Source organism: Macaca fascicularis, chromosome 1, assembly GCF_037993035.2.
Source record: "Macaca fascicularis isolate 582-1 chromosome 1, T2T-MFA8v1.1".
Classification (NCBI taxonomy): domain Eukaryota; kingdom Metazoa; phylum Chordata; class Mammalia; order Primates; family Cercopithecidae; genus Macaca; species Macaca fascicularis.
In genome coordinates this window covers 139226118-139249533 of record NC_088375.1, presented here as the reverse complement: position 1 = coordinate 139249533, position 23416 = coordinate 139226118, and the positions used below count along the sequence as shown (strand labels likewise).

The 23416-nt window shown below is 39.3% G+C and overlaps 2 protein-coding genes across 9 annotated transcripts in view; one reads left to right on the top strand and one right to left on the bottom strand.

The window, feature by feature from the left end:
* ALG14 (ALG14 UDP-N-acetylglucosaminyltransferase subunit) overlaps positions 1–23416 on the bottom strand; it is a 307938-nt gene that overhangs the window by 227937 nt on the left and 56585 nt on the right. The window lies entirely within an intron of this gene.
* The window catches only part of TLCD4 (TLC domain containing 4), a 94911-nt gene that overhangs the window by 41196 nt on the left and 30299 nt on the right, over positions 1–23416 (top strand). For all 7 annotated transcript variants that reach the window (XM_074001101.1, XM_074001095.1, XM_074001105.1 and 4 more), the window contains one exon: positions 18512–18585. In XM_074001101.1, coding sequence (XP_073857202.1) covers positions 18512–18585 — 74 coding nt within the window. The remainder of the gene's footprint in view (positions 1–18511; positions 18586–23416) is intronic.

The following is a 23416-nucleotide window of genomic DNA, read 5'->3' as shown; positions in this document are numbered from 1 at the left end:
GGTTTCTCTAGAATCATTTGGTTTTCAACATAAATATACCAACGAACTCAAGGTATATATTGCAACTGCAATTTTTTTTCCCTAAAGATGGTTGCTTTTTTATATGTCTGTCTTCTATTGTTATAGTATAAAATTTATCTTTTAAAGTGAATCTATTCATAGGGAAACAAAATAGGAAAAGTTAGATGAAATGATGAATCTTAACAGATGCTATAGATCTATGTTATTACCAATCTTACAGTAGTTACTCACTGACTATAAGAAGGTTTTTCTCTATGCAGTGAATTCCCAGGTCATTTTGTGCATTTTGTTATTCTAAGTAAAGCCAACAAAAATAATAATAATTATAATTTTTGGGGGGGGGAAATGGTCATGAAATTCTTATCACTTATGTAATAATGAGAGCTTGTATTTGGAAAGCACTTTGACTTAATACTTATGTAACCATTTAAGCTATTTGCAGTAAGCTTTTTTTCTTAAATGATTTTGTTATTAGAACAGAGTAAAACTTAAAGTGACAAATAGAAGCAAGTTCCCTGTAGGTTTAAAATGTATCCCTACTGAAGAAATAGTTGAAAAGTAAGATTCTTTGGAATTTAAGGTATTATAGGTTATGTAATGTCTTGATTGCTATTTTTGTATCTTCCTGCTATATTTACTGAGGTTTTAAAATTCTCTGGCAGAGTAATTTAGAACTTAATGAATCCTCTTCTGTCTATATAGAGAGGTACAAATCCTACAGCATTTTTTCCTGATACCCATCTTTCACCCCGGAGCAGGATACTAATTATCAAGGAAAACATGACAAGCTGATCTCTTATTCTAAGAGAAATGAACACATTTAGGCTTTAATCCCCAATTTTTAGGGACAAACTGCCATCCTTTGTACACCCTTTCTGATTACTTTGATAGCCTTCGTTTTTTTGTGTGTTCCTTGTGAATCACCTTCTATCTCCAATTAAACCATGCCTTTAGATAATGAGTTAGAATATATTTGGAAAACATTTAAACGTGAAAATCATTCAATATGCATCCATTTCCAAGCCCATTGTATTATTATTATTAATTTTCTTTTTTTTGAGATGGAGTCTCGCTCTGTCACCAGGCTGGAGTGCAGTGGTGTGATCCTGGCTGGGAAGAAGGGATAATGGGGAATTATTGTTTAATGGTACAGAGTTTCCATTTGGGAATATAGGAAGTTCTGGAGATGGATGGTGGTGATGGTTCTATAACAAAATGAATGTACTTAATGCCACTGAATTGTACACTTAAAAATTGTCAAAAGGGTAAATTTTATGTCATATATATTTTACCATAATAAAAAAGTTAAAGCAAGCTTATCAGATAACTGAAACACAGGAAGGAGAACTGATAACGTATTGGACAATGTATTACATTTTTAGAAAGGCTTCATCCTGGAACTATAAACTGAAACAAATGGGTGGAACTTAATAGTGATAAATGTTAAGTTTTGCATTTAGGTTCAACAATGCATAAGGATACAGAATGACCTGGAGGTGGTAGATGACTGTATCTCAGTTATGCCAATAGTATGTCACATCTGCTAAAACAGAAAGCTTTTTCAAATTTAGATTCTATTAGGGGAGGCATGGTATCCAATTCACACATAGTTTGCCCGGTCAGACCATATCCAAGACCATCATCATCTGAAGTCCCTAAACTTGCATTTATCTGGAACACAGCTGCTAGTTAACTGTAGAGAGGAGATACTAGATTAGGTAGCTATTGTATTATAACAAACAATTGAAGGACCTAGAGATGTCAGCCTAGAAAAACTCAGAACTAGAAGGACATGATGGCCTTGAAATGTCCCTGGAAATGTGAAAGGACTACGCAGTGGAAAGGGGAGTAGACTTACTCTGGATTGATTCTGATGTTGAGACTAGGACCAATGGGGTGGTAAAGAGAGGTAGGGGAGACTTCTCTTTTATGGAAGAAAGACATCCTCAGTGTTTGGAAGATTATCACAATGGAAAGGCCTTTTAAAGTGGCTATTCTACTGTAAGATAGCTTTAATCAGATAGATACAAAAGTAGGTACAATCAGCAGAAGCTTTAGGTAGGAGCTTGCACTAAATAATCTTTAAGGTTTTATTCTAATTCTGAGATTTTGTGATGCAACTGTTTTGTTGAAATGATTTGATTTAGTTCTACTGCAAGAGAACTAGACAATGGGGGAATGAACAATAAGCTAAGTTATGTCACCAAGTTCTTAAGTAACCCTAGGAGGAAGGGGTGAAAGCAGCTGGCCTGCCAGTCCATTCACTTCCTTAGGGGACAGGAGGGGAGAAGAAGAAGGCATGTGGCCCAGTCTAATCTCCTTGTCAACAGGACTTAGGATAAATAGAGTACTGATGTTTGTTAGGAAGAAGAAACATTAACTCTGAAATGCCCTTAGCAGGGTGTCCCTGGGTAAGGATTACCTATAGTAAAGAACCCAGGATCTATAAGGCACAGCTCCTTGGAGAAGGTCATGTAGGCACACAGCAAAGAAAGAAAGACCTGGGTTGCCAGTGGCCCTTGATGTCCCAGACCTCTCTCTGCTTCATTTGAATTGTTTGATGCTCTCTATCTTTGTAACATTTAGTAGAGCTTAATGCTAGGTAGGAACACTGTTTCACATGAGTCTGATTTGGCAGTCCAATCCTGTGTGTTAGCTCAAACCTTCATCTCTGTCTTATAAGCAAATCATCAAAAGCCTTGAATGATTACAATTAAGCAAATAGTTATTAAACATAGTAATAGATTTTGTTTCCAAACCTCAATTCTAGGTTGATTGTACCCTGAAACGGTTTCCATTAATAGGTAATAGACTGACCCAGAGTCTCAAGCCCATTTCAATTGTGCTTGAGACTGTGGGTCAGTCTATTACCTGTTAAAAAATGCCCCATCATTGCCACTATAGAACACAGTCACATTTTTACACAGGATTCCAACTTGGGGTGCCCAGAACTTATTTCCTACCAACATATAGTTGTAGTGTAGTATGGTGCAGTGTAGTGTAGTATAGTAGGGAAAGGGTGCCCATTTCTGTCCAGGCCTTTGGTGGTAGAACAGTCAGTATTTAGTGCCATATTAGCAGTAGTAGGTGCATAACTTAGTTCTCTTTCCCCCCTACCTTTTAAACCTCTGGTCTTAGCCACTCTTAGCTGGTAGAAAAATTTCCCATAGTAAGAAAATCCGGACTTCCATAATCACTTGCTAAAAGGAGAATTTTCTTTTAAGCTGCGGAAGGGATCAGACAAATCCTGTTTTGTTTCCCCCTCACAGTCATGCAGAGGACATGGCAAATGTGGATTTTACTCTATGCAAATCTCCTTAAAGGTAGATGACAGAGTGGAGACACCACACTAACCATAAATCAGTTGTGAGTTTTGCCCTAATTTACCAACAATAAAGTATCAGAATTTGTAATTATTTAAAAATATTATAGAAAGACTTAATCCTATCCCTTTAATAGCATCTATCTCATTTGTATTTTAGTAGGTTTTCTTGACTAGGAGAGAAAAGGATAAAGTAATGAGGAATTACGCATAACCTGAATCTTATCGAATGGCCACCTATGCTGATGGACTTATGTGTCACCTATGATGCTATCTGTCATGGGTGTATTGGATTAAATGGGCCCAGAGTCACTGATATATTGATGGTGTACAGGACCAGAAAATATAGATGCAAGATTACTGAAGCATAGTTCTACACCTCAGTGTGACTCACAGAGGTTTTTTTTTTTAGGATTTTTTTATTTTTCTTTTTTTCCTACTGGCAGGATCAACCAGGTATTACAGAGGTTTTCAGCTAAGGAGGGTGGAGCATAGGGGATAACGATAGATAGAACCAGTGGTTTCAATTAGGGATGTAAGATTTAAATGTAAGATACTATTTAAAAATTAAAATGTCATCCAGGGATCAATCAGTAATACTGTAGTAATTTAAGGAATGGAAAGATCATTGTGTTAATTTCTGTTAATTTTTTTTCTGAATATAGATGTTTATTAAAAAAATTGAGTTTATAGAAATATAGGGTTTAGTAAGTAGAATGTTTTTTAGGTCTGATTCTCCAGAGATAACTACTGGTAGTACTTGATGTATATTCTTGCAGTTTATATAAGTTTTGCATAAATGTTCATATATATATTTATGCCTTTTGAATTTTCTAAGAGAGCTTTTGAGATAGATGGGATTTAAACTCAGCCTTCAAAAATATGCATATTTAGGTTGGAAAAAAAGTAGGGAAGGCTTCCTAGGTCAGAAGACATTTTGAGGAAAGTCACTGAGATGTCAGATCTTCATGGGTGATCTTGAGGACTTAGGCTGTCAGGGTATGGGATTTGCATAGATATGAGTGATGGTTCTACATTTGGATGAGTAAGATAGGGCCAGCCAATAGGTGGAGTGAAAATTCTAACTCACCAGCCTTGCATTTTTGCTTTTCATGGAATAGTTGTAGGATCTTTAGCCAGAAAATAACTTGATACAATTGGCATGTTAGAAAGATAAAGCTGATGGTGATATGCAGAAAAAATCTGATTGGGGGAGAGGTGATTGAAGTAATATAGGTGACAGATTACAAAGAAGCTAATTTTGATGGTTATAGCGGTGATTGTATTAATGAGGAGGAAACAAATCTGAGTCACTTTGCAATGAGTAGAGCACAGTATCTAATTTGGATTTCAGGGAAGGAAGGGAAAGAAGAGACCAAAATGATCCAGAGCACTAAAGGAAGGTGACACCATGGAAGGAAATGGGAGAAGCAGTTTGGAGAGATACTTTGAGATGTTAAGAGGTTTTTGGAGATGCATGGCTATCCCAGGAGAAAGTGGCCCATATGCCATTAGAAATGAAGGTTTGTGTAAAGGGCAGTGCAGTCAGGGTCAGGGACCAGAAAAAGGATGATCAGGCAAAGGAGAACTCAGAAGGTAGAAAGAAAACCATAAAAGAATGCATTTGGAAATCAGTGGTTTCCAAAAGCAATATTGGAGGCAATATTCCCTAAAAGCAATATTGTAAATAAAAAGCTGAGATAAATAATGTTTTAGCAGAGTCCATTAAAAAAAGTTATTTTAGGTAATTCGTTTTTATTTGAGGATTAGGAAACATTGACAAGCAAAAAGAAAAAATGATGCCCCAGTCTCACAACCTATATAACTATTATGTTATTTACTTACTTAACAGTTACATTGAGGAATGTACTTTTTTCCTATATGCATCCGTGTATATGCGTATATCAAAAACAGCATTTCTCATATAAATATATAACATGTATATTATAAAAATGTGATCAAAATGAAAATTTAAATTTTCATTTTACACATTGAAGTGGCAATCTTGGGTCAGAAAGCAAGGAACCTATCAAAGACTAATGGGACTGTGTCAAAAGGACACAAGATCCAATATGAAGGCTCTTCTCTTGGCTTAAAATGTGACATTTTGATCATCAATTAGAATAATGACTGTGGTTGATTGAAATCCACTGACTCATGAGTTCTTAATTATATTTTTAAAAAATGAAAGGAGAAAGCAAGCCAGTTGGGCAGTCTTGCTTGATGTCTCATGTGGGTGTTGTTAAATGGCAGCTGAGGCTGGAATTATCTAAAGGCTCATTGGTAGGAGTTCAGTGGGAAAGTATCTATATGTGGTCCTTCCATGTAGCTTGGGCTTTTCTCACAGCCTCGTAATTGTGTTCTGAAGAACATTTCAAGAGTGATTGTTCCAAGAGACCCAGGAGGAAGCTGCAAAACTTCTTAGGATGTGGCTTCAGAAGACTCACTACATAGGTAATTCCAGTATATTCTATTTATCAAGTGAGTTGCTAACGGCAGTTCAGATTTAAGGGGTGGGAAATAAGACCATCTCTTGATATGAGGAACATGTTGCACATACAGGGAGGGAAGGAATTTATGTGGCCATGTTCAGAGACTGTCCACATCTTGATTTGTCAATGTTGGGTAATAATGTTAGATAGTATTTTCTTGCTATGGTGGACAAGAATTTAATGTTCATACCTCTATTGGTCTTCCCTTCTTCCTCCCAATGTAGTTAGGGAATGCTAGTTGTCTCTCAGTTCCTTTTAAAACTTTAAGTATTCTTATTTCTGGTCCTACAGCATCCCTTGATACTTATTTATTTATTTATTTATTTATTTAATTTATTTTTTTGAGACAGAGTCTCATTCTGTTGCCCAGGCTGGAGTGCAGTGGCAGTGTCAGGGCTCACTGCAGCCTTGACCTCCCAGGGCCAAGCGATCTTCCTGCCTCAGCCTCCTGAGTAGCTGGGACCATAGACATTCACCACTATACCTGGCTAATTTTTAAAAATTTTCTGTAGAGATGGGGTCAGCCTATGTTGCCCAGGCTGGTCTCAAACCACTGGGCTCAAGTGATCCTCCTGCATCCCAAAGTGCTAGGATTACAGGCATGAATCACCACCCCTGGCCTCTTGATACTTTTTTAAAAAAATTAATTAATATTTTAAATTATACTTTAAGTTCTAGGGTATATGTGCACAATGTGCAGATTTGTTACATATGTGTACATGTGCCATGTTGGTGTGCTGCACCCATTAACTCGTCATTTACATTAGGTGTATCTCCTAATGCTATCCCTTCCCCGTTCCCCCACCCCACAACAGGCCCCGATGTGTGATGTTCCCCTTCCTGTGTCCAAGTGTTCTCACTGTTTAGTTCCCACCTGCGAGTGAGAACACACGGTTTTTGGTTTTCTGTCCTTGCGATAGTTTGCTGAGAATGATGGTTTCCAGCTTCATCCATGTCCCTACAAAGGACATTAACTCATCCTTTTTTATGGCTGCATAGTATTCCATGGTGTATATGTGCCACATTTTCTTAGTCCAGTCTGTCATTGATGAACATTTGGGTTGGTTCCAAGTCTTTGCTATTGTGAATAGTGCCGCAGTAAACATATGTGTGCATGTGTCTTTATAGCAGTATGATTTATAATCCTTTGGGTATATACCCAGTAATGGATTGCTGGGTCAGATGGTATTTCTAGTTCTAGATCCTTGAGGAATCGCCACACTGTCTTCCACAATGGTTGAACTAGTTTACAGTCCTGCCAACAGTGTAAAAGTGTTCCTATTTCTCCACATGCTCTCCAGCATCTGTTGTTTCCTGACTTTTTTATAATCGCCATTCTAACTGGTGTGAGATGGTATCTCATTGTGGTTTTGATGTGCATTTCTCTGATGGTCAGTGATGATGAGCATTTTTTCATGTGTCTGTTGGCTGATCAATGTTTTCTTTTGAGAAGTGTCTGTTCATATCCTTTGCCCACTTTTTGATGGGGCTGTTTGATTTTTTCTTGTAAATTTATTTGAGTTCTTTGTAGATTTTGGATATTAGCCCTTTGTCAGATGGGTAGATTGTAAAAATTTTCTCCCATTGTGTAGGTTGCCTGTTCACTCCGATGTTTCTTTTGCTGTGCAGAAGCTCTTTAGTTTAACTGGGTGTTTTAGTCGTGAAGTCCTTGCCCATGCCTGTGTCCTGAATGGTATTGCCTAGGTTTTCTTCTAGGGTTTCTTATTGTTTTAGGTCTAACATTTAAGTCTTTAATCCATGTTGAATTAATTTTTGTATAAGGTGTAAGGAAGGGATCCAGTTTCAGCTTTCTACATGTGGCTAGCCAGTTTTCCCAGCACCATTTATTAAATAGGGAATCCTTTCCCCATTGCTTGTTTTTGTCAGATTTGTCAAAGATCAGATGGTTGTAGATGTATGGTATTATTTCTGAGGGCTCTGTTCTGTTCCATTGGTCTATATCTCTGTTTTGGTACCAGTACCATGCTGTTTTGGTTACTGTAGCCTTGTAGTATAGTTTGAAGTCAGGTAGTGTGATGCCTCCAGCTTTGTTCTTTTGGCTTAGGGTTGTCTTGGCAATGTGGGCTCTTTTTTGGTTCCATATGAACTTTAAAGTAGTTTTTTCCAATTCTGTGAAGAAAGTCATTGATAGCTTGATGGGGATGGCATTGAATCTATAAATTACCTTGGGCAGTATGGCCATTTTCACGATATTGATTCTTCCTATCTATGAGCATGGAATGTTCTTCCATTTGTTTGTGTCCTCTTTTATTTCGTTGAGCAGTGGTTTGTAGTTCTTGAAGAGGTCCTTCACGTCTCTTGTAAGTTGGATTTCTAGGTATTTTATTCTCTTTGAAGGAATTGTGAATGGGAGTTCATTCATGATTTGGCTCTCTGTTTGTCTGTTATTGGTGTATAAGAAGGCTTGTGATTTTTGCACATTGATTTTGTATCCTGAGACTTTGCTGAAGTTGCTTATCAGCTTAAGGAGATTTTGGGCTGAGACGATGGGGTTTTCTAGATATACAATCATGTCATCTGCAAACAGAGACAATTTAACTTCCTCTTTTCCTAACTGAATACCCTTTATTTCTTTCTCCTGCCTGATTGCCCTGGCCAGAACTTCCAACACTGTGTTGAATAGGACTGGTGAGAGAGGGCATCACTGTCTTGTGCCAGTTTTCAAAAGGAATGCTTCCAGTTTTTGCCCATTCAGTATGACATTGGCTGTCGGTTTGTCATAAATAGCTCTTATTATTTTGAGATACATTCCATCAATACCTAGTTCATTGAGAGTTTTTAGCATGAAGGGCTGTTGAATTTTGTCAAAGGCCTTTTCTGCATCTGTTGAGATAATCATGTGATTTTTGTCTTTGGTTCTGTTTATATGATAGATTATGTTTATTGATTTGCATATGTTGAACCAGCCTTGCATCCATGGGATGAAGCCAACTTGATCATGGTGGATAAGCTTTTTGATGTGCTGCTGGATTCGGTTTGCCAGTATTTTATTGAGGAGTTTTTCACTGATGTTCATCAGGGATATTGGTCTAAAATTCTCTTTTGTTGTTGTGTCTCTGCCAGGCTTTGGTATCAGGATGATGCTGGCCTCATAAAATGAGTTAGGAGGATTCCCTCTTTTTCTGTTGATTGGAATAGTTTCAGAAGGAATGGTACCAGCTCCTCTTTGTACCTCTGGTAGAATTCGGCTGTGAGTCCGTCTGGTCCTAGACTTTTTTTGGTTTGTAGGCTATTAATTATTGCCTCAATTTCAGAGCCTGTTACTGGTCTATTCAGGGATTTGACTTCTTCCTGGTTTAGTCTTGGGAGGGTGTATGTGTCCAGGAATTTATCCATTTCTTCTAGATTTTCTAATTTATTTGCATAGAGGTGTTTATAGTATTATCTGATGGTAGTTTGTATTTCTGTGGGATTGGTGGTGATATCCCCTTTATCATTTTTTATTGTGTGGATTTGATTCTTCTCTCTTTTTTTCTTTATTAGTCTTGCTAGTGGCCTGTCAGTTCTGTTGATCTTTTCAAAAAACCAGCTACTGGATTCATTGATTTTTTGAAGGCTTTTTTGTGTCTCTGTCTCCTTCAGTTCTGCTCTGATCTTAGTTTCTTGCCTTCTGCTAGCTTTTGAATGTGTTTGCTCTTGCTTCTCTAGTTCTTTTTTTTTTTTTTTGAGATGGAGTCTCGCTCTGTCACCCAGGCTGGAGTGCAGTGGCCGGATCTCAGCTCACTGCAAGCTCCGCCTCCCGGGTTCACGCCATTTTCCTGCCTCAGCCTCCCGAGTAGCTGGGACTACAGGCACCTGCCACCTCGCCCGGCTAGTTTTTTGTAGTTTTAGCAGAGATGGATGGGGTTTCACTGTGTTAGCCAGGATGGTCTCGATCTCCTGACCTCGTGATCCACCCGTCTCAGCCTCCCAAAGTGCTGGGATTACAGGCTTGAGCCACCGCGCCCGGCCGCTTCTCTAGTTCTTTCAATTGTGATGTTAGGGTATCAATTTTAGATCTTTCCTGCTTTCTCTTGTGGGCATTTAGTGCTATAAATTTCCCTCTACACACTGCTTTAAATGTGTCCCAGAGATTCTGCTGTTGTGTCTTTGTTCTCATTGGTTTCAAAGAACATCTTTATTTCTGCCTTCATTTCATTACATACCCAGTAGTCATTCAGGAGTGGGTTGTTCAGTTTCCATGTAGTTGAGCAGTTTTGAGTGAGTTTCTTAATCCTGAGTTCTAGTTTGATTGCACTGTGGTCTGAAAGACAGTTTGTTATAATTTCTGTTCTTTTACATTTGCTGAGGAGTGCTTTACTTCCAACTATGTGGTCAATTTTGGAATAAGTGCAATGTGGTGCTGAGAAGAATGTATATTCTATTGATTTGGGGTGGAGAGTTCTGTAGATGTCTATTAGGTCCTCTTGGTGCAGAGCTGAGTTCAAGTCCTGGATATCCTTGTTAACCTTCTGTCTCGTTGATCTGTCTAGTGTTGACAGTGGGGTGTTAAAGTCTCCCATTATTATGGTGTAAGAGTCTAAGTCTCTTTGTGGGTCTCTAAGGACTTGCTTTATGAATCTGGGTGCTCCTGTGTTGGGTGCATGTATATTTAGGATAGTTAGCTCTTCTTGTTGAATTGATCCCTTTACCATTATGTAATAGCTTTCTTTGTCTCTTTTGATCTTTGTTGGTTTAAAGTCTGTTTTATCAGAGACTAGGATTGCAACCCCTGCTTTTTTTTGTTTTCCATTTGCTTGGTAGATCTTCCTCCATCCCTTTATTTTGAGCCTATGTGTGTCTTTGCATGTGAGATGGGTCTCCTGAATACAGCACACTGATGGGTCTTGACTCTTAATCCAATTTGCCAGTCTGTATCTTTTAATTGGAGCATTTAGCCCATTTACATTTAAGGTTAATATTATTATATGTGAATTTGATCCTGTCATTATGATGTTAGCTGGTTATTTTGCCCATTAGTTGATGCAGTTTCTTCCTAGCATCGATGATCTTTACAATTTGGCATGCATTTGCAGCGGTTGTTACTGGTTGTTCCTGTCCATGTTTAGTGCTTCCTTCAGGAGCTCTTGTAAGGCAGGCCTGGTGGTGACAAAATCTGTCAGCATTTGCTTGTCTGTAAAGGATTTTATTTCTCCTTCACTTATGAAGCTTAGTTTGGCTGGATATGGAATTCTGCATTGAAGATTCCTTTCTTTAAGAATGTTGAATATTGGTGGCCCACTCTCTTCTGGCTTGTAGAGTTTTTGCCGAGATATCTGCTGTTAGTCTGATGGGCTTCCCTTTGTGGGTAACCCGACCTTTCTCTCTGGCTGCCCTTAACATTTTTTACCTTCATTTCAACTTTGGTGAATCTGACAATTATGTGTCTTGGAGTTGGCTTTTCTCGAGGAAATATCTTTGTGACATTCTCTGTATTTCCTGAATTTGAATGTTGGCTGCCTTGCTAGGTTGGGGAAGTTCTCCTGGATAATGTCCTGAAGAGTGTTTTCCAACCTGGTTCCGTTCTCCCCGTCACTTTCAGGTATACCAATCAGACATAGATTTGGTCTTTTCACATAGTCCCGTATTTCTTGGAGGCTTTGTTCATTTCTTTTTACTCTTTTTTCTCTAAAGTTCTCTTCTCACTTCATTTCATTCATTTGATCTTTAATCACTGACACCATTTCTTCCACTTGATTGAATTGGCTACTGAAGCTTGTGCATGCGTCAGGTAGTTCTTGTGCCATGGTTTTCAGCTCCATCAAGTCATTTAAGGTCTTCTCTACGCTGTTTATTCTAGTTAGCCATTCGTCTAATCTTTTTTCAAGGTTTTTAGCTTCTTTGCGATGGGTTCGAACATCCTCCTTTAGCTCGGAGAAGTTTGTTGTTATTGATAGTCTGAAGCCTTCTACTCTCAACTCATCAAAGTCATTCTCCATCCAGCTTTGTTCTGTTGCTGGCGAGGAGCTGCATTCCTTTGGAAGAGAAGAGCTGCTCTGATTTTTAGAATTTTCAGCTTTTCTGCTGTGGTTTCTTCCCATCTTTGTGGTTTTATCTACCTTTGGTCTTTGATGATGGTGATGTACAGATGGGGCTTTGGTGTGGATATCCTTTCTGTTAGTTTTCCTTCTAACAGTCAGGACCCTCAGTTGCGGGTCTGTTGGAGTTTGCTGGTGGTCCACTCCAGACCTGTTTGCCTCGGTATCACCATCAGAGGCTCTAGAACAGCAAATATTGCAGAATGACAGATGTTGCTGCCTGATCCTTCCTCTGGAAGCTTCATCTCAGAGGGGCACCCGGCCGTATGAGGTGTCAGTCGGCCCCTACTGGGAGGTGCCTCCCAGTTAGGCTACTTGGGGGTCAGGGACCCACTTGAGGAGGCAGTCTGTTCGTTCTCAGATCTCAAACTCTGTGCTGGGAGAACCACTGCTCTCTTCAAAGCTGTCAGACAGGGATGTTTAAGTCTGCAGAAGTTTCTGCTGCCTTTTTTTCAGCTATGCCCTGCCCCCAGAGGTAGAGTCTACAGAGGCAGGCAGGCCTCCTTGAGCTGTGGTGGGCTCCACCCAGTTTAAAAGCATTAACCCTTTGTTATAGATTTCTTGGAATAGGATCAGAGGAGTTCAGTAATAGGCACAAGGTCACACGGCTTGTAAGGGCAGAGCTATAACCCTGGTTTGTCTTTCTTTTAGACTACATCCTATTGCTCCTTAGTTTGCTAGTGTGCTTACTAACTGTCTGCTTCTAGATGTTTTACTTCTGTTACGTGGGCCCTACATTCCCCTACCTCTTCTGCGTGCTTACCCACTTTTACCAGCCTTGCTTCACTAAATCTAAATGTATCAATGTTTGGAGATTCAGACATTTTTATTTTCTCATAACAAGTTTGATAACTTCTAATTCTGTTCCACTGGTATCTTTATGAGATTAAAATCTGGATGATTTTCTCTTTTCTTTTGGAATGAAATGTGAGTGTTCTTTTTTTTTTTTCTTTTTTTAAGAGACAGGGTCTCACTAATGTTGCCCTTACTGGGCTCAAATGATCCCCCTGCCTCAGCCTCCTGAAGGCTGGGATTATAGGCATGAGCCACCACGTCTAGCCAAAGGCTAATATTCTGATAATCCTCCCTCCCACTCAGAAATAGGCCTGAAGGACTCTTTGGATTTTGACTTTAGAGGTGATGTGCTTGTTTAACAGCAGTGAGAAGGCAAGGTTTAACTCAGGAAACATGGACCAGGCACTGTGTGAGGCTTTATGGATATAGTAGTGAATAAGGAACAGGAAATGTAGATATTTGCAAGGAGCTAAGTACTTTAATAGATAAACAGAGGCATCTGTGGAGACAGTTGACTGGGGGTTCTCCCAGCTAAGAGTTAAGGGGTCAGGAAAAACTGTTCTAGAGGAATGTAGCAGGTCCACCTTAAGAGCTGTGTAGTCTGGGGTAGGTGTTTATAAACCTTTGCTCAGCACGGTTTCTGAGAAGTAGGGAGCTAGGTCCTTGGGGCTTATAGATGCCTGGCAATTTCTAGACTAGGAAAGCACTTCTCTCACTTTAGTATACCTTGGAATCACCTGGAGGGCCTGCAAAACACAGCTGCTAGTCCCACCCCTCATGGTTTCCCATTCAGTATGTCTTGGATGGGGCCCAGGAATATGCATATCTAGCAAGTTCCCAGGTCATGCTGATGCTCTTATCTGGGAACTACACGAGAACCATTGGGCTAGAAATACTAGAACTAACCATTCTCTTTGGGAAGAGGAGAGAGGAATGAGAAGGGCCAAGATGTTATGCCCAATTTTTTTCAAATTCAAGAGACAGTTTCCTCAAAGTGTGGAAACTTTGCACTTTGGCCAAAGTTGTTTAGATGAACATAACATCAGATTTACCATTTTTACAATGACTCTTTTAGTACTTAATGAAAATCATGAAGTCAAGTTTTATCTGATATTTATTTGGTACTTTGGTTAATACTTTTAACTCTTTACCAATATGAAAGGAGTTGGAAAAAGTAATCTTTTAAACTCTCAAAAAAGGTCATATAGTATATTTCGTGATTTTTTTTTTAATTTTTAAAGTTAATATTAACTAGAGAGAAATTTTTAGAATCTTTTAAAATTTTGTTTTAAGAAACTGTCTCGCCGTGTCACCCAGGCTGGTGTGCAGTAGTGTGATCACAGTTTACAGCCACAACCTCAAACTTCTGGATTCAGGTGATCTTCCTGCCTTAGCTAAGTAGCTGAGTCAGACTACAGGTGTGCACCATTGCGCCCAGTCTAAAATGGTTTTTAAAGTTTAATTAAGGCTCAGGCTGTTGCTGCTATAGTATTTTGATATTTTACATGACTTTGGGGAGTCTGCTTTAAAATACTTTATAAGTTGTATAAAAATAAATTTTGGTATTTGGTCTCATCTTTGGAAAAACTATTTATTTGAAGGATATAGTAAGAAATTTAGCAAGACTTTTGGCTGACCTTAGGAACACATTAACTAATAACGTTTTGCAGCAGTCTGGTCTGTCATGTTCTCTAAATATTGAATGTAGTTATGTAGAATGCCATAGACTTAGAACAACTAAAGAAAATTGTTAGGAAAAATAGATCAGAAGAAAAATCACCTTTGAGGGGAGAAAGTCAGTGTTATGAATGAGAGAAGTTATCCTTAAGGAGTAAAAAGTTCACTTATAATTTTTTTAATGCTTCATGTTTATTATATACATGAATTTATCTTAGTGAGGGATTATAATAATACAAATCTTTCTTTCTTTTTTTTTTTTTTTTTGAGACAGAGTCTCACTCTGTCACCCATACTGGAGTGCAGTGGCACGATCTCGGCTCACTGCAAGCTCCGCCTCCCGGGTTCACCCCATTCTCCTGCCTCAGCCTCCTGAGTAGCTGGGACTACAGGTGCCCGCCACCACGCCCAGCTAATTTTTTGTATTTTTAGTAGAGATGGGGTTTCACCGTGTTAGCCAGGATGGTCTTGATCTCCTGACCTCGTAATCCACCTGCTTCGTCCTCCTCCTGGGATTACAGGCGTGAGCCACCACACCCAGCCATAATACAAATCTTTCTAAGATGTTTGTGTCTGGCTGAAGTAAGAATCTCATTAAAATAACTTTTTCCTTTCATTTTTTTGTCCCCTTGAGTGATATTTTAGTTGTGTACTATTTTCAAAGTTCTCCTTGCCCTAATTCACTATAGAATTTAACTAAAGAGGTAGCAAAAAAACCAGAACATTTAATTTGTCTTGTTTTACTTTACTTGTTATTTTAACTTCTTCTTAAATATTCCAAGCAATTCTTTTGAGAAAACTCACCTAAACTTTGAAAAGGCACCAAATTTTTTCATTAAAAAAGCACACAAAATACCTACGGAGTTTGAAATGCAAATGGCAATTTGTTCCTTATTATCTTTAAAGTGCTTCTTTATGCTGAATAAATTAGAGGGCTCAGACATTTGTGCTTTTCTCATCCCTTTGCTTTTTTTTTTTTAGCTGCAAATGTGATTTTGAATATACATTAAAATGAATTATTTGTTATTTTTAATTTTTGTATAGAGATGGAGTTTTGCTGTGTTTGCCCAGGCTGGTCTCGAACCTCTGGGCTCAAGTGATCTTGCCTCGGCCTCCCAATGTGCTGGGATTACCTGTGTGAGCCACCATGCCCAGCCTAAATGCATTTATAATAAAACAAAGATAAGAGTGGCCTATTCAGAGCTGTCCTAGTCCTACCATTTTACCACTGAAAATCCTGCAGCCTGGGAAACCCCTTCCTGTGATACAACAAAATCATGGCAACTCTGATTTGCAGTTCACAGTAATGGATCATCCGCTGATGCAACCTAAGTGTGTTGTATGTGTTGTAATTGTGAGCAGTAACAGTCTATCATTGACTTTGCCCATTGGAGTAACTGTTGTGATTTGTATTGACATAGTGTTAGTTTAGCCTACCACACTGTGAATACTGTGACTATTTTCTGAGAGTTCAGATAATGAAAATGAGAACAGTTATGATATCAACACCAGAGTGTCCCAGATGTCACTGAGAAGGAAAGTTATTATTGTATATGGAAATCTGTGGTATTTTATATATATTAGTATATAATGATACGTTATAGACAGAGGGAAAGACACATAAAATTTAATTAGGGAGATAATACAGAACATATTGCACAATAGGCAGGAAAGAATTTGGGATCGGACATTGTTATGGGTTGAATTGTGTCCCCTCCAAAATTCATAGGTTGAAATCCTAACTCCCAATACCTTAGAATGTAACCTCAGTTGGAAACAGGGTCATCGTAGATGTAGTTAGTTGAGTTTGTATTAAAATATGGTGGGCCCCTAATCTGCTATAACTGGTATCCTTATGAAAAGGGGAAATTTGGGCACAGACATGCACACAGGGATAATGCCACGTGGAGACTGGAGTTAGGCTGCCACAAGCCAAGGAACTGCAGGAAGCTGGCAGAGAGTCCTAGAACAGATTCTTCCCTAGTGCCTGCAGAGAGCACATGATCCTGTTAACCCCTTGATCTTGGACTTCTAGCCTCCGTAACTGTGAGACAATACATTTCTGTTGCTTAAGCCACCCAGTTTTTGGTACTTTGTTATGACAGCACTAGCAAACTAATACAGGCTTGATGGAGGAGATGTGCAAGCACCTAAGGAGACCGTGTCTCTCAAGTCTGGGATAAGACAGGCAAGCACATGTAAATTAATCTGCACTTCTTCCATCTTGTTTAAATAAAAGCATTTATTATAACAGAAAACTAGTATAGAATAATAATTTCAAATAAATACCTATTCTTCATATTTGTGTGTTAAAGTGATAAAACCTCTGCATAATTCTTTCTCATATGTTGTTATGCCTCTGGACTGGTATGGCTGTGCCCCGGTTGACTCTCTGAAAAGTTGGTCACCCCCTATGTATTCAGTGCTCCTCTTGCCTGCTGTGTCTGTGTGTTTGGTCATCCCTCCTTCCTTCTGCCTCATCACACATTCCAGTATTGCTAAGGATAATGAATTTGTGATTATAAAAAGTTTTAGATTAACCTTGTTAAAGATAGTTCTTATAATCTAGGTTAGAATTTTGAATCCCTAAAATAATTTTCATGAATAAATACTAAAAATTATCAAATAAAAAGTCCACCTATTTTTTTTTTTTTTTTTGAGGCGGAGTCTCGCTCTGTCGCCCAGGCTGGAGTGCAGTGGCACGATCTCGGCTCACTGCAAGCTCCGCCTCCCGGGTTCCCGCCATTCTCCTGCCTCAGCCTCCCGAGTAGCTGGGACTACAGGCGCCGCCACCACGCCCGGCTAATTTTTTGTATTTTTAGTAGAGATGGGGTTTCACTGTGTTAGCCAGGATGGTCTCGATCTCCTGACCTCATGATCCGCCCATCTCGGCCTCCCAAAGTGCTGGGATTACAGGCTTGAGCCACCGCGCCCGGCCTATTTTTTTTAATGCTTCATATTGTTCTCATTTGGAAGGCAGCATGGTGTAGCCAGTAGAAAAATAGTTTCCAAACTTTTGTGTATATCTAATGTATTGGGGTGGGGAGGACTATTTTCTTTGGCATGTAATCATAATTCTTATTGAATTGGAAGTGCTGGAGTGACTCCATTTACTTAGTAGCAATTTTTAAAGTATATTCTAAAAGTTTTTAGAATGTATACTTTTGGTTCTCTTTCCAATGTTTACTAACTCTGCTAAACTTTTCATATTATTTAATTGGTGGAATGTATTATGTTTAAATTTAAAAAGGTCTCAAAGATCCTAAATTTAGCTCTAGGATCTTCTGATTCACAAATATTTTTTTCAGAACAAACACGGTGGCATATGTTGTCATACTGTGCAAATATACCTCTACTGACAGGCTTATGTATTGTTATTTAGGATAAGTGCTTTTTTGAGATTTTTAAGGTGCTTCCACTTAGTAGTGGATATAAAGTGAGTTCCTATCGGGTGTTAAATCATTATAAAACTCCTCACCTTCTGAAATTCACAGTACTTTGTGATCATTCTTTCCTACAGTAATTTGAAAATGCCATTACTAATGGTTATTTACAGAGTTCACTTGTTTAACGTGAGACAACTGCTTGAAGCCTATTTTCATTAAGGGGACACTATATACATAAGTGACCATAAGTGTATAATTTACTGTCTTTTTTTTTTTTTTTTTTTGAGATGGAGTCTCGCTCTGTCACCCAGGCTGGAGTGCAGTGGCCGGATCTCAGCTCACTGCAAGCTCCGCCTCCCGGGTTCACGCCATTCTCCTGGCTCAGCCTCCCAAGTAGCTGGGACTACAGGCGCCTGCCACCTCGCCCGGCTAAGTTTTTGTATTTTTAGTAGAGACGGGGTTTCACTGTGTTAGCCAGGATGGTCTCGATTTCCTGACCTCGTGATCCGCCCGTCTCGGCCTCCCAAAGTGCTGGGATTACAGGCTTGAGCCACCTCGCCCGGCCAATTTACTGTTTTTTAAAAATACTGTAGAATTCCAAGGATCTTTCTATATTCTCACCAAGAAAATCAGTTTAACAGTAAAAGGTAGAAAACTTCTTGATCTGTTTTGGTATTGATTGTTACATTATGCTGAGAAGCTATTTGGATATTTCTACAGTATTTGAGAATTTTGTTAAGAATGTTATCCTTGACGTTGTGTTTTATGTTTATCATTCAGAAAAATGGAGTGCTGGTATACATTGGGAATTATCGCCTGCTTGCAGAGCTTTCCAGCCCTTTTGTGAATCAGCGGTATGTTACTGATATCATTTATTATTTTAAAGTCATGCTGTTTATTTTTAGTTTGGGGAAAACCTTTTCCTGTGATCCTAAAGTTACTATATAAAAGATATGGATCTGTAATATGAATTTTTATCACCATCATACAAATGAGGAAACTGAGCCGTGGAAAGGTTAGAGTAACTTACCCAAGCTTCCCTAGCTAGCAAGGGGTGGTGCTAGCTTTTAAACCCTGCTCTTTGCAGTACGATGGTGCTTTATGATGAAACAGGGTCTCAAAAATATATTTGTATGCCCATGTCCATTCCAGCCTTATTCACAATAGCCAAGGGGTGCGAGTAATCTCAATGTCCATGGACGGATGAATGCATAAGGAAAATGTGTTACCCATACAACAGGAATATTATGCAGCCTTTAAAAAGAAGAAAATCCTGTCATATGCTACAACATGATGCACTTCAAGGACAGCTCATTCTTTCACCCTCCATGTTGTACACTGAAAGCTGAATGATATTCACTGAATCTTAGAATTCAATGGGGCTGTTTATGGAAAAGGACAAATATCACTCTGACTCATTTTGGGTTTAGCTCATATTCCTGACACTAACTTCTGCCTGTCCCCAAATTCTTATATTGACATTATCCTAGTGACTCATTGAAATACATAATCTTTTTTATTTTTTTAAATTTAAAAGGCTACTTTTGCCTGGGCTCAGGGACTCACGTCTATAAATCCCAGCACTTTGGGAGGTTGAGGCAGAGGAGGATTGCTTGAGGCCGGGAGTTTGAGACCAGCCTGGGTGACATTGTGAGATTCTATCCCTACAAAAAGAAAAAAAAAGAAAAAGTTAGCTGGACGTGATGGTGCTTGCCTGTAGTTCTAGCTGTTTGGTAGGCTAAGGTGGAAGGATTGCATGAGTCCAAGAGTTTACACAGTGAGTTCAGTGAGCTGAGATCTACCGTGTCTGTAAAAAATTTTTTTTTAAAAGACTACTTTTATTTTAAATACATACAATGTAAATAACTAAACTAACAATTCGTGATATTGATAATCATCACTAGTGAATTATTATTTTTGAGATGGAGTCTCGCTTTGTTGCCAGGAGTGCAGTGGCGCCATCTCAGCTCACTGCAACCTCCACCTCCTAGGTTCAGGTGATTCTCCTGCCTCAGCCTCCCAAGTAGCTGAGATTACAGTTGCCCACCACCATGCCCGGCTAATTTTTGTATTTTTAGTAGAAACGAGATTTCGCCATGTTGGCCAGGCTGGTCTCAAACTCCTGACCTCAAGTGATCCACCCACTTCAGCCTCCTGAAGTGCTGGGATTACAGGTATGAGCCACTGCGCCCGGCCCATCTCAACCATTTTTAAGAATACAGTTCAGTTGTGTTAAGTATATTCACATTATTGTGCAACAGACCTTTAGAACTTTTTCATTTTGCAAAATTGAAACTATGCCCATTAAACACTAATTCCCTCTCCTGCAGGCACTAGACAACCACCTTTCTACTTTCTGTTTCTATGATTTTGACTACATATTTCATATGAATGGAATCATACAGTGTTTATCCTTTTGTGCCTGGCTTATTTTGCTTACTATAATGTCCTTAAAGTGCATCATGTTGTAGCATGTAACAGGATTTTCTTCTTCTTAAAGGCTGCATAATATTCCTGTTGTATGGGTAACACATTTTCCTTATGCATTCATCCGTCCATGGACATTGAGATTACTTGCACCCCTTGGCTATTGTGAATAATGCTGGAATGGACATGGGCATACAAATATATTTTTGAGACCCTGTTTCAAATTCTTTTGGATATATTTCTAGAAGTGGGATTGCTGGATCATATCATGGTCCTTTTAATTTTCTGATGAATCTTCATACAGTTTTCCATAATGCATACATCTTTTTACATTCCCACTTACAGTGCACAAGGGTTCTGATTTCTTCACGTCTTCATCAACACTTGCTGTTTTCTGTTCTTCTGATAGTAGCCATTCTAATGGGTGGAGGTGATATCTCATGTGTTTTTCTTTTTCTTTTCTTTTTTTTTTTTTTTTTTTTTGATACAGAGTCTCACTCTGGTTCCCAGGCTGGAGTGCAGTGGCATGATCTTGGCTCACTGCAGCCTTGACCTCTCAGGCTCAAAGGATCCTCCCACCTCAGTTTTCTAAGTAGCTGGGGCTTTAGGCATGTGCCACCACACCTGGCTAATTTTTGTATTTGTTGTAGAGATGGAGTTTCACCATGTTGCCCAGGCTGGTCTCCAACTCCTGGGCTCACGCGATCCTCCCACTTTGGCCTCCCCAAATTTTGGATTACAGGTGTGAGCCACCGTGCCTGGCTGGTCGTGTGGTTTTGATTCACATTTTACTTTGATTCATGCGTTTGTTGGCCATTTGTATATCTTTAAAGAATTGCCTGTTGAAGTTAATTGCCCATTTTTCCTTTTTTTTTTTTCTTTTTTTGATGCAGTTTTGCTCCGACCCAGTCTGGAGTGCAGTGGTGTGATCTTGGCTCACTGCAACCTCCACCTCCTGGGTTCCAGTGATTCGTGTGCCTCAGTCTCCTTAGTAGCTAGAATTACAGGCATACAACACCATGCCCAGCTAATTTTGTATTTTTAGTGGAGATGGGGTTTTGCCATGTTGGCCAGGCTGGTCTCGAACTCTTGACCTCAAGTAGTCCTCCCACCTCAGCCTCCCAAAGTACTGGGATTACAGGCATGAGCCACTGAGCCCAGCCCTTTGCCCATTTTTAAATTGGGTTATTTATTTTGTTGTAGTAGTTCCTTCTATATTCTGAATATTAATACTTTATCAAATATATGATTTGGAAATATTTTCATCTATTCCATAGGTTGCTTTTTCACTCTGCTGATTGTTTCCTTTGATGTGCAGAAGATTTTAAAGTTGATGAAGTCCCATTTGTCTGTTCTTGTTTTTGTTGCCTGTGCTTTTTGTATCATATCCAAAAAATCATTGCCAAGTCTAATATCCTGAGGCCTTCCCCTATATTTCCTTCTAGGAGTTTCATAGTTTGGTCTTATGTGTAGGTCTTTAATTCATTTTGAATTAATTTTTGTATATGGTATAGGGGTTCAACTTCATTCTTAGAATGTGGATATATAGTTTTTTCAGCACATTTGTTGAAGAGACTGTCTTTTCCCATTGTGTAGTCTTGGTACCCTTGTCAAGTCATTTGGCCATACATGCAAGGGTTTAATTTCTACAGTAGCTTCTAATTGACTTCCCTAATTCCAGATACAACCTCTCTCAGTCCTTTCCTCACAGTATTACCAGAATCATTTTTCTTACATTCCACTTTCACTACCTTATTTTTTCACTGAAAGCTGCATCCTGTTTACACATCTCTCTCTGACTTCTGAAGTTCTCTGTGATGTGCTCCATATGTCTTCAGCCTCTTTTTTTAAATTATTCATTAGAATCAGTTTTGTATCCTTACTGTCTTATGTTCCTTTGGGTTTTTCTCATATTTTTTCCTTTATTCATATCCTCCATTTTCTCCCCATCTTTGAGAAATTTATCCTTCAAGACTCAGTCAAAATCTAAAACCCAGGAAAGGCTTCTATGATTATATGTTGTCTTTTGTTATTTAGTACAGGGATAACACAGCAAGTTGGGAGTATTCCACATCAGAGACACATAAGTTAGAGCGCTTACTCTGAATGAAGCCTTATGAATAATTTTGAAGATACTGGCCATCGGAGGCACAAGCAAAGCAGGAAGATGTTCAGGATGATTGACCGGGCTCCCTAGGTCTGTGTGCATAGGGTATACTCTGGAACAAGATTACCTGTGAGGTCTCTTTTAAAAAATAATTTTATTTTTTAGTAAGATTTTTGTTTAACCACCAGACCACGTGGGAACCTGTGAGGTCTCTAAGTGATGTGTGCAGTTCATATCATTTACATAGAAGGAGCTCTCTTGGTGATAAAACACCTATCTTAAGTTACATAGCTTATGTGACATTCTCAAGGGGGTCAGATGTCATAAATCCATTAATTCCTGGGTCACTTACCATAAGCAATCCTAGACTAAGTATGTTCTGCTAAAAGCATCCCATAGATGAAGCCTCTCTTGCTACAAATTTTATTAGTCTCTTTATCAAGAGGTCTGGCATTAGTGTTTACCAGTTGATTAGCCTGGATCAGCTGTCTTTTTTCTTTTCTTCTTCTTCTTTTTTTTTTTTTTGGTTGTTTTTTGGAGATAGAGTCTTGCTCTGTCATCCAGGCGGGAGTGCAGTGGTGTGATCTTGGCTAACTGTAACCTACACCTCCCGGATTCAAGCAATTCTCCTGCCTCAGCCTTCTGAGTAGCTGGGACTTCAGGCTCATGCCACCACACCTGTCTAACTTTTTGTATTTTAATGGAGATGGAGTTTCATGGTGTTGCCCAGGCTGGTCTCGAACTCCTGAGCTCAGGCAATCTGCCCGCCTCGGCCTCCCAAAGTGCTAGGATTACAGGCGTGAGCCACTGGGCCCGGCCTCTGTTTAATTTTTATTTTATTATTTATTTAGTTTTGAGATGGAGTTTCACTCTGTCACTCCGGCCGGAGTACAGTGGCACGATCTCGGCTCACTGCAACCCCAACCTCCCAGGTTCAAACGGTTCTCCGGCCTCAGCCTCCTGAGTAGCTGGGATTACAGGCATCCGCTGCCACCTCACCTGGCTAATTTTTGTATTTTTAGTAGAGACGGGGTTTCACCATGTTGGCCAGCCTGGTCTCGAACTCCTGACCTCAGGTGATCCACCCACCTTAGCCTCCCGAAGTGCTGGGATTATAGGCATGAGCCACCGTGCCCAGCCCTTTTCTTTCT